At 44.8% G+C, this 11,895-nt stretch overlaps 1 protein-coding gene across 2 annotated transcripts in view; it reads right to left on the reverse strand.

Annotated features, from left to right (window-relative positions):
• DCUN1D4 (defective in cullin neddylation 1 domain containing 4) overlaps positions 1-4,547 on the reverse strand; it is a 38,179-nt gene extending 33,632 nt beyond the window's left edge. For both annotated transcript variants that reach the window (XM_058023847.1, XM_058023846.1), the window contains exon 1: positions 4,446-4,547. In XM_058023847.1, coding sequence (XP_057879830.1) covers positions 4,446-4,470 — 25 coding nt within the window. In that variant the 5' untranslated portion in view covers positions 4,471-4,547. The remainder of the gene's footprint in view (positions 1-4,445) is intronic.
• Between the last annotated feature and the right edge of the window lie 7,348 nt (positions 4,548-11,895).

An 11,895-nucleotide genomic window follows, 5' to 3' on the forward strand; every position in this document is an offset into this window, starting at 1 on the left:
CATCAGTCTTATTTACACAAAATCTTAACAACACACCTGAAGACTGAGAGTCCCAAATTGCAGTACACAGCAGACAGGAGCTGACTCTGCATTCCTGTCAAAGACAGGATTAAAAATCTATTTCCAGTGTGTCTGTAGCTGCATCCCTGCAGGCAGTGACACCCTATAGCAGGGCCACCCTGCAGAAGAATCCTTTCTCCCAGTCCATCGTGGGACAACAAGCCTTGGGTCAAGGAAGGCAGAGAACAGGCTTGAAAAGCAGGGTCTCCCTTGATTTGGTGTGGTCAAATAAAGGGCATGATTCAGAAAGTAAGGAAAACAGAAGTGAATTCCAGCTTGCAAAGCAAGGACAGGCAATTAGATGGGATGATCCAAGCTATCTCGAGGAGCATCAGGACCTAGCCATTAAAGCTGAAGACAGGATACTACAGAATGTTTCTCCTGCCTGCCTGCACCCAGAACTGCACCAGGCTCAGAGCTACTGCTGACACCAGCAGTATCCAAAACCCACAGTTGCAAATTTGTGTAAATTTTGCAAACACAACAGCCTAAAATGTTCTGAAGCAAAACACAGTCTGACTTAAGCTAGTAAATGAAAAACCCTACAGAAAACCCAAATCCAAGCAAAAAAATACGGTAGGAGTTACTAAACGTACTCTAAAATATTTCAAAAGTAAACATTCACATTCAACTCTTAATGTTTGGTAGCACCACTCAGAATGACTGCAACAAAATACTTTAAGATCACTGCATGCTGCATAGAAAGTAAAAAGCATAATTCTTTCTTGCCCCCATAGGAACAAATCTTTATTCTACCTAGGTGTTTTTGCAGTATCCTAATCTGAAGGCTTGTTTACAAAAAGATCTACAGCAGTTTAATGCTACTTAAGAATTTTAGAGCAATTTAAACAGTGCAAAATTTGTGTAACTGCTACTTTAGTTTGAATACATTTCCATTGACCTTAAATTGAACAAATAAGAGCTAGGCTAATTCTCCTATACTAACATACAGGACAAAACACTCTGCACAACTGGCTCATGGCGGGATTTGGCTTTGCTTGGAAGGAGGTGATTTTGGTTGGGTGTTTTGTGCTATATAGCAAAGACTAACACTAAGTGGGTTTCTGGTGCAAAACATCTACTTCCATTGATGGCAAGTGTTCATCCAGTCTAACACTTATTCTACCATCAGATTAATTCAAACAAGTGTCAGTGAGCTAGTTTTGCATCATTGGCTGCCACGACCCAAGAGCTGTTTGCAAGCATTACTCTTAACTTCATGCCAGGTGTCACCTGGCACCCTACAAAGGGCACAAAGCTAATACAAACTTTGTATCTTGTGCTCTAGCTAATTCAGGAGAAATGCAACCCTATCAAGCACCTGCTGTAGGGTATCCAGCACTGTGCGCATCTGGAATGTGGCTCAGGATGGAGCTGCAACAGCCTAGAAACAGCTATGCCACCAAAGGCATCACTGTCCCGCTGCTTGCTTCTTCCTCCCTGCCAAAAGTGACTGACCCACAGCCCTGCCAGCAGCACAGGCCATGGCCACGTTCCCTAACCCACTTCAGGCAAGAAATCAACCGGTCAGTTGAGACAATTTAAGTAAGTGGCAAGAGCTAACCCAGGTACATTTGACTGAGTGGATTAGAGGGTGCTCCTACAAACCACTTTACCAGCAGAGCAGGGAAGCAGCAATCTGCAGCTAATGAGCAGTAATGAGCAGACCCAGTCCCACAGTCTGGGCAGCGACACATCTGCATCAAGTGTGCCACACCAGCCAGTTCCCCAGGATGAGCTAAAGCCTTGCACCTCTAACCCTATATAAATATATATAGCCATCTACATACACACAATTTTATATGTATATACACATGCCCCTCACTGAATGAACTGGTACTTGTTCCCATCTCTTTATGAGCCAAAAGTAAAAATTCTGTTTAACATCAGACCATGACTGTAAATAAAACAATTTAATTGGAGAGTACAACAAAAATGCTGGCACATATAATCTAAGGGTTCTGCTTCAAGCCCCTGTTAAGTAGTCTTACTTCCTGTAGAAGAAATAACCACACTATTAAATGCTCTAATATTAAAGTTGGATACAAGAGGTGAACACTTTCACAGGATGTACTGTACTTCCTAATGCTATGCTTTTTGGCAAGCACCAAGACAGACAAATTAAGCGAGTTATCTTCTTCTGCTTGAAGACACAAACAAAACTAGGAACTAATGCTTTGAAAAAGCCCAAAGTCTTTGCTTTCAGTACCTGCAAAGAAAGTGTGGGAGGAGGGGAATTAAAGAAAACACGGGATTAATAATTCACTAAGAGCACAAAAAGTACTCAGACAAAAATAAATTTAAATGAAGTGCTGCAATTACACAAATAAGAGCTCACCCTGATACAACAGAATGAAGAGAAGCAGTAAAACAAAACTTTACCTGCCTAATTCAACCTATTACATGGTCTTATACAGAGAAGGCTTTTCCAATTATAGCTACAGGAGCTACAAGAAACTTTTAAGCAAGCATCTTCAATAGAAAAAAGCAAAGCCGATTTCCTTATATAATGGTGTGTATCCAGAAAGTAAAACTCAGACTGAGCAAAAACATATTAATGGAGTTTACAGCATAAGAACTAAGAAGGATCAAAAAAGTGGCTCAAAATAAACCTTCAGTCAAGAAACTACCATAAGCCAGCTCCTGTATGTGCAAAACTATGCTATGAACACTTCTTGCTTCAAGAAGTGCTCATTTAGATCAATGAAAAAAACCCAACCACTATGAAGCTACAGATAATGAAATTAAATTAGGAAAAAATATCTATTTAAAATAACACATATGCAATTAAAAAAAAAAATTTGAGGCACAAGATTCGATAACTCCACAGCACACTGTTAATGAAAAGCCAGTAACAGCTGAAGGATGAGGAAGACTACTCTTACTGTTTTTTGAAGACAAGCTAAATTTTAAAAAAATTAAAAATCATTATGTCGCCAAATCGCCCTACATGAGGGAGCCCCGGAATATTTGTAACTGCAACTCACACGTGTATATAATGAGGACCTGCATTTTTTTTGACAGGGCATATGACAAAAGACACTGAACAGAAGGCATTTTCTAGAATAATTATCCTTCTATTTCTGAGGCAATCATTTCTGTTTTAATGGCAGCCTTCACCATCAACACATAATGACCCCTAAATACAAAGGTAAAATAAACCAGAACTACTAAAAAATGATATAACCTTATGATTTAGAGCCTTTACCAGGCTGCCCCTGTACGAGATCTCATTCTGAGAGACACAGGAGGATTCAAGAAAATCCAGGCATTATGCAGCATTTCTTTCCCGCACTGCTTTCAGGACTTTGTCCAAAAGTCGGACCATCATTGCCTAACGCACGATCAAAGCTCCAATTTTCATTATCTTTCCCACAAGCAAGTTCTACAGTAATAAAGCATCTCAGAGCTGCAAATCCTCTCGCAGTGAGAACACGTTCCCGGGAGGTTTCAGAGGGACACCGCTGAGCAGGACAGCGGTGTGCTCGGGACGACCGCCAGGTCCCTGCAGCGGACGGTGCCTGTCCCTGAACCCCGGCCACCCCACGGCCACGCCGCTGCGTGACCCCCTGCACCGCGCACCCCGCCTACAGCAGGCGGTCCCTGCTGCTCGGAACGCGCAGCCAGAAACTCGACTGCGAAGACAAAGCCCTCGCCCCGCTCCTCCAGAACGGGCGGCGCGATGCCCCCGTGCTGCCCAGGGCGGGCGGGGACGGCTCGGCCGGCCGGGGGTCCGCGGGGCGGGGGCAGCGCGCCGCGCCGCCGCAGGGCCCGCTGGGAGTTGTAGTCCGCCAGGCCGCCTCCCGCCGCCCCCGTTGCGTGGGGCCACCGCCGTAGGGACTTCACCTCCCACCATGCGCCGCGGCTCGAGTCCCCCGCACAAGCAGCACGGTTCTCCCGCACCAGCCCGGCGGAACCCGCTGAATTCACCCCCGTCCGTCTCCCCTTACACACGCAGCTCCGCGGCCCGCGCTCCCCTCGGCAATCTCGGCTCTCTCACAGCCGGCCACGAGGGCCGGCCGCAGCCTCACCCGCTCACCAGCTGGGATGGGCAAACTGCGTCACACCCTCCGAGCGCCCCCGGCCCTCTCCGGTGCTGCTGCCCCCGCCCGCTCTCGCCCCCGCCCCCCGGGGGAGCGCGCTGAGAGCCGCGGGGCTCCCTCCGACCCGCGGAGGCCCCGCCACCAGGCACGCACACACCGCCCCGCTCCGCGGCGGTCCCGCACCCGCGGGCCTGAACCCTTTCCCGGCATCGGGAGTCCCGGTGGCGCGCTCGGCCAAGCCTCACGGCTCAGGGGCAAGAGAAGCCGCCCCCAGCCGGGCGGTTCTTTCGGTCGGACAGCGGGGCGAGCGGCGGGCCCGGGCCCGGCCGTGGCGCTACTCACTGACAGCGGCGGCATCCGAGTGCATTTTCGTGCAGCGCTGCACACGCTGCCAGCCCGGCCCGGCTCCTGCCCTGCTCCCAATCCAGAGCCTGGGCACAGACACCCCTGCCCCGCCCACCGTCCGCGCCCATTGGCCCGAGCTGCCGGGGGACGCGGCGAGTCTCGCTCTCTTACTGGGTGAGGCTGCTGCCACTCTCCCCCCGCCTGCCCTGCACCTCCGCCCCGGCCTTCCATTGGGCAAAAGGCCGAGCTGGCCACGCCCCTCTCCGCTCTGACTGGACTCCGGCGCTGCCAGTTTTTCCCGGCCTTTAAAGCGCGTGCAAAGAGCAGCACTTTGTGTCACCCGTGGCGCTGATTGGCTATGGGGACCAAGGGCCGCGCCCATGCACTGATGCGATTGGCTGAGCTAGAGAAGAGGGCGTGGCCTGTGGGGCTGCCCCGCCCTCCAGGGCCGCGGACGGGGCGTGCCCCGGTCGGGGGGGGGCCGGACTGCGGCACTTCCCCTCTGCTCAGTGATCCCCGCGCGGTGCGGCCAAATCACCGGCCAGCCTGGAACGATTTCCTTTTTTCTTCCATCCCCCTCTTCCAAGGGAGAAAAATGGCAAGCTGCCAACGCCAGCCGAACGCACACAAGTGTCAGGTCAAGCAGCGGCAGGATGGGCTGTGGGCATACCTGGGGCCACCAGGGGTGCTCCGTGCGGGACGGTGGCAGCGGCTCCTGCCCTCAGTATTGTTCTCCATCCTGGAAATGTACTGCATGGAGCCTCCCTCCCTCCTTCCCCTGCCCTCGCAGGACAGGTCGCCATCGCCGAGCCCGGGAGGAAGGCTCCCTGCCGGTCATTGCTGCTCGGCCTGCGAGCGCAGCATCCCGGGGCGCTCCGGGGTGAACCCGGCCCCGGCACCTCCCGCCGCTGGAACACGGGTGCAGAGACCGCTAGAGCAGCGTATGTGCAGCATTAGAAAAAACTGAGTAGTGAAAAAACCCTCCCGCTAAAAGGTTAAGTTAAAATAAAGTCAAGGACTACGAACGTGAAGTAATGCCAGATTCAAGGTAATTGTCCCTCTGGATTAATGCATTAACATACAGTCCTGAATTAATTGATCACAGACCTGTTTGTGTTTCTTTGGGGTTTTTTGTAAGCTTTGCCCTACTCAGTGAGTCAGAATGTGCAAGTGTAGGTGATTTTATTTTGCTTGTTTTCCACTGCCTGTTTCTGTTTTACAGAGATTGATTCACAATAAAATGAATCCACTTTTCAAAAGTTGGGCACTAAAACCCATGTCAGAGCAATGAAAGCTCACATTATTTGAAATCCTCACTTACTCACTAGCTTGTTGAAATTATTTCTGTAGAACTTCCTGCCTGTGTCTCAGGATATTTTCCTATTTTCACCATCTTTTCTTGAGCTCAGTTAGTTGATGTTAATAACACTAAAGTTGGAGATCAGTCCCCATATGAACTATTTACTTGAGACCTGGACTCTGTGATCCTTGTGAGTCCCTTCCAATTCAGAATATTCTGTGATTCTGTGAAACCTCTGCAAAAAAAATATAAAGCAATGCAAACTAGGTTTCACTTCTTTGGTAGTTCTATAACATCCCACATGCCAGACATTCACATTAGTATGTGTCATCCCAATTTCTTATACCCAATAGGGGCACCACTGAGTAGCAGTTCATCTGATCTAATTCTGGTTTAAGAGGAACAATTCCTTTAGGGGTGTCTGTTTGTTCACTTGACCATAAAAAGCATGCAGGCTGCTAGTTCAGAATAAAAACATATTCAAAAAGAAAATTTCTTCCATCCCTTACAAAGCTGTAAATTGATACAGATGTAAAGAAAGGTAGCACAGAAAACCCCTTTTTGGTTGTATGTGAAGACAGAAAGGTTTGTACTTTCCCCCCATTTATATTAGTCTAAAATGAAAGATACTCCTTGGCCTTAAAAATATTTACTTAGACTATAGCTAAATATTTCCTTAGACTATAGCTTCTGTAACTACTTTCATTCTAGATTGTAAAGCAAATAGGTTTGACAGGCAAAACTTCCATATATTTTTGAATGCACAAGTATAATCCCTGACCCTTAAAAATGAGATCTGCAAAGAAATCCAGAGGGAAACATTTACTGTTTTCTTAGCTTCTGCCTGCTAAACAGGGGATTCATGCATGAGCCAGAAGAAGCCTGCCCCATGAGAACAAGGCCCATTAAAACATGCACCTCAATAAGTTATAAATAATCCCCTTTGTTACCACTAGCTGTAAACCACTATGGAGGTCTCCAAGCCAACAGATGCTACAAAATCAGGCCTGTATTTCCTTTATAAAGCCTGAGTTTATAAAATGTAGAAATGCTTCACTTTACATAGAGCAGATAAACAGATCATGGCTAATCAATCGTGGTGTTGGGTCGCTTGCCAAGGTTCTGATAGCAGAAGGATTTCAGGAGTGCTTCTGTGAGAAGCTGCTAGAAACTTCTCCTATGTCTGACAGAGCCAAGGGCAGACAGCTCCAAGACAGACAAATCAGTGATGGGGTAATGCCTCTGTGGTAACATATTTAAGAAGGGAAAAAAAAGTTAATGCGCAGATGTAATGGTGGCCGGAGAAGGGGGGAGTGAGAACATTTGAAAGCAACAGCTCTGCAGCCAGCAGGGTCAGCAAGGGAGGGGAAGGAGGTGCTCCAGGTGGCAGAGCTGACATTCTCCTGCAGGCTGTGGTGGAGCCCATGGAGCTCCACAGGGTTCAGCAATCCATCTACACAGCACCTGGAGACCCTACCCTGCAGCAGGAGATACCCAAAAGAAAGGTGTGGGAAGCCCACACTGGAGCAGAGTCCTGACAGGACTTGTGAGCCTCTGGGAGATCCATACTGGAGCAGCCTGTTCCTGAAGGACTGCACCCCATGGCAGAGTGGAGCAGTTCATGAAGAACTGCCGCTCATGGCAAGAGCTCAGCTTGGAGTGGTTTGTGTAGGACTGTCCCTCTCCCGTGGGAGGGACACACACTGGAGCAGCTGAAGGACTCCTCTCCCTGAGCAGGAAGCAGCAGCAGAAACAGCACATGATGAACTGACCATAACCCCCATTCCCTATCTCCCTGAGCCACTGTGTGGGAGGAGTAGAAAACTGGGAATAAAGTTAAGCCCAGAAAGAAGGGAGGGGTGGGAGAAAGGTGCTCCTAAGATTTCTTTTACTTCTCATTGTCCTGCTCTGATTTTGATTTGCAATAAATTCAATTAATTTTAAGTCTGTTTTGCCCATGACACTAACTGGGAGTGATCTCTCCCTGTTCTTATCTCAGCCTCCAAGTCTTTAATTGTATTTTCTCTCCCTGTCCAGTTGCACAGAGTGACAGAGTGGCTTTGGTGGGCATCTGGAATCTAGCCAGGGTGGAACCACCACATGGACTGAGACAGCTTAAGCAGTTCCAGCATTAGTGTCTTGATACTAACCCTCCTGGCATCCTTTATTTTGTGCCAGTGCAATCACCTGGACAGCTAAATAGCAAGGTAGGTCAAAGAGCAAGACTGTCCTCAATGCTCCCAAAAAGCAAAAAATCTCATAACAAAACAAACCTTTCAACACTTGCTTAAGTTTTCTTTATTTGTTTGTTTTCCCAGCCAGCTGAGTATCCAAATCTGGCTTACTACACATATGTGCAAGTGCTCCCATGAATGCACAGGAGAGGAGTAACAAACCATGGAAGTGAAGAGTGGCAGTAAATGCATTTGCCAGTTTGCACACTGTTAGATCAACCTTGGAACTGCAGACTTCTTTTTTTTTTCCTGAAAAAGACTGCCATTGTTTGCTTTTTTTATGTTTGCACTGCTTTTTTAACTGATAGCTAAAAGAGCAACCACGTTAAAAAAAAAAACCAAAACAATTGTAGACCATCAAAAATACTGGATAACAAGAGAAAGGGGAGCCATTTACTTAGTTATATCTTCTCCACTATCAGAAACAGCGCAGATGTGTCTGAGAAAGAATTTCCAAAAGGAAACTCTGTATCCAAAGGATATCAGACTCCAGATTGCTAAAGCCATTTTATCTCTTGAATACTTTAATTCATCTTGCTTTGCTTAGAAACAAGCTTGAAAGTTAATTTTAGGCACCAGAATCACATGCCATGATGTGTTTTACAAGTCAGAGGGGAAAGAGAATTGTATTGAAATGAAAAACATTACAAAGAGGAATTTGCTGAACATTAAGAAAGCAGATAAAGCAGTAACAAAGCACAGTGCAGGGTATTGTAAGAAAATAAACAAAGTGCCTAAAAGAAGCCCAGCAATCACAGTTCTAAATTATTTGCAGATATGAAGAGTTAACTGATACCCAAATCAACTCATATTTGTGTAATGCTTCTGAAAAGATTTTTCACCCTCAGAGTTGCAATGAAAAAACCTAACACCTGTGAGTTATTCCTGCTTGGTGTCAGCAAACTGTACCAATTAGGGACAAAAGAGGACCTCAAGTGGCAGAAAGTAGAGCTGCAGATTATATGAACTGCTTCAAAGCACTACTCATAAAACAGTTCAGCTCATTTAAATTTCCTTGTCCATGGACCCAGACTGTGTTCTCTGTTGAAGTGACAAGGTCTGTTCTCTAACACTTGCTGCACGAGTACATTGCTTTGACCCAAAGGTCCTTCTGTAACATCCTGCAAACCAATATCATTTTACATACATGAGAAAAATCACATTGCAGGGCTTTTGATACTTAAATTCTTACATTCCAGTTATAGGGTTTTTTTCAGCTTCAGTTTTCAATTTTACATTCTTTTCATTCATTAGGAGGCAACTCTAAGCAGCCAAGCTTGAGAGCATCTAAGAATGTCTTCCTGAATCCTGGGGGTGCATCAAAACAGCCAGCACCCCTTTCTGGGGCCACAAATCTCCCTCACTAGCAGCAGAGGACCATGAACATTCTCAGAGCTCTGTTCCAGTGAGACAGGTGAGAACTGGTTACCTGTACACTTCAGCTGCAACAACTTGTTTTAATAACATCAAGTCTGGTTCAAAACCAAAGGGTGTGTTCAACTTTTGCTCAGCTTGTAGCTGCAATACTGTTTTTGAAAATGGGAAATAACAGTTTCGGGTTTTTCTTAGCCCAAGAGGTTTGAACTGCAGCTCCCAGGTTCTGGAGTGCTCTGTAGCAACACCAGAGTCACTGTGCCTGAGTCAAGGCAGGAAAATATATGTAAGGGGAGACTGCAGTCTCCACCCTGCTCTCAGTACTCTCAGAAGTTGCTCTGATATATGTTACCTGGAGTTCTTTTTGATTGCAAGGTACACACTGATAGGCCCCTGATGTACTGCTGCCTCTTCCTGCACATTCCTACCAACTTCAACAGACCTGCACAGAATTTCAGAGGATGGGATTTGGAGTACCACAGAATATATATTATTTAGAAGTCAGATATATGTAATCTAGACCTTTTAGCACAAGCAAAAGTTCAAACCTTTAGTAAATACTGCTTATTTAACATGTTATTTTCTTTACATGCAATCTCTGAATGCATAAAGATATTCACAAACTTCTTCTTTCATAACATACTTTCTTATGAAAGCTGAGATGAAGAAAGTATGATTAGAAAACTAAAAGATTAGTCACACACCCCTGCAGCAGGACCTGTTCTAGCACATTTCTGTCATAGTTTGAAACAATGATTGTGACTTAGATATATAATGCACATTTTCCTAAACCACTTAAATATCAAGGGATTAGATCAATGTGTGGATGTAAGGAAAAATAAAGTTTAAGTTTTAGCTTCCCAATTCTAACCACAGGTGTAGAAGAAGTATACAAACTATTTGTAATCATGTTTTTTCTTAATCATCTTGATAAAATCATGCAAATGTCAATAAATATTAGCTATTAATTACATACATTAAACTACACAAGCTACTTAGAAGAAAAGAATACTCAAATTGAAGATTTTTTTCACTGTCAACATAAACCCTCCTAATAGGGTGAGCATGTCTAAATCCTGTAAAAAATCCATCAAAGTATGCTCAGAGACTTTGAAGATTACATACAGATATGATTCATAATCTGATCTGTTATGCAAGTCATGTTATGCTGTCTGGCTTCTTGAAAAATATCCTCATCCTATTTTTTAGTTGTTAAAAAATTAGGAGTTTTCAAGCTTTTTGTACTTACATGTATTGTCTCTTGCATTTCACATTAATAATCTGCTCACATCACCAGGTATTTGCAGAAGAAAACTGCTAAAAGTGCAAGAAAGTAATTTGTATCTCTCCACAACATCACTTATCCTGTCTTGCTGGGAAGTCACACAAAGAGCAAGTTCAGAGGGCTTGTAAAGACACACAAAGCACCCATAGGTAAGAAATTAGTTCAACAATATCTGGTTAATTGTCAGTTACATCTGAGATGATGAATACATAACCACTGAGACTTTTAAATGGCTTTCAGATATCCTCTGTCCACAAAGGCCAGTGACCAGTTTCTCTCTCAGAAACACAGCTCTAAAAACAAGGGAGCAAAATGATGGATGATCAGAACAGAGCAACAAGTGTGGTGCTGGCAGCAATTACCTGCCTCCATAGAACAAGAAACCCCGGGTGAAAACCCATCCTGTATTTGCTTACATGGAGAAACAATCAAATTGAGTATGCTCAAGCTCTTCTTAAAAGTATATGGTAAAGAATTAGAGAGAGAGAAAGAAATCCATCCTCTCTCCTGCAACATATCCTATTCCTCTTAGTTATGGTATGCTTAGATATGACTGGAAAGACACACAGTATTAAATCCCAACATCACAAATGTGGTTTCCAAACTGAATGTGTCACTTAAATTATCTAACATGCTTCTCACAAGCAGGAAACATCCTTTGGACAGCATTGAAGATGTCCTCATTGTTAAAGGGAAGCTCTACACATATACTGCAGGATCAGCAGCTAAATATAAAATACATTGCCAAGAGACCCTGAGAAGACACAACATTTTACATTGTGTCACATGTGCATGGCATAACAGGGAATTCACTGCCTAGGTCAAAAAAGCAACACCTCTATTCAAGTCCTACAGAAGTGTAGTGCTAGAAAAGAAACAAAGCTTTTTCCCCTTTATTACAGTTCATTTTAAATAAAAGTTACCACCTACTTTTCTCCCTTCTCAGAAACCTTGTTATGTTGAGCATGATTGTTTTTAATTCTTCATCAGTGTGTTCATGCAGGTGTCTCATAACCATCATTATTCAGAGGTACTCTGCTCTTCCCTTTGTAAAAGCATTGAAGTGTCTCATGTCCAGTTAATAAAATGAGCTCTACAAAAGTCACCTCTTTTTCTCCAGCACTATGGACATCAATTATCTGCAAATTGTTGTAAAACTCATTTAAGAATAAAATGTAGAATAGCAGCAGATGTAAATACTGTTTGAGTCAAAAAGGTGCACACTTCAAACACATACTTAGTGCATAATTCCCA

The sequence above is a fragment of the Melospiza georgiana genome, chromosome 5, assembly GCF_028018845.1.
Source record: "Melospiza georgiana isolate bMelGeo1 chromosome 5, bMelGeo1.pri, whole genome shotgun sequence".
Classification (NCBI taxonomy): domain Eukaryota; kingdom Metazoa; phylum Chordata; class Aves; order Passeriformes; family Passerellidae; genus Melospiza; species Melospiza georgiana.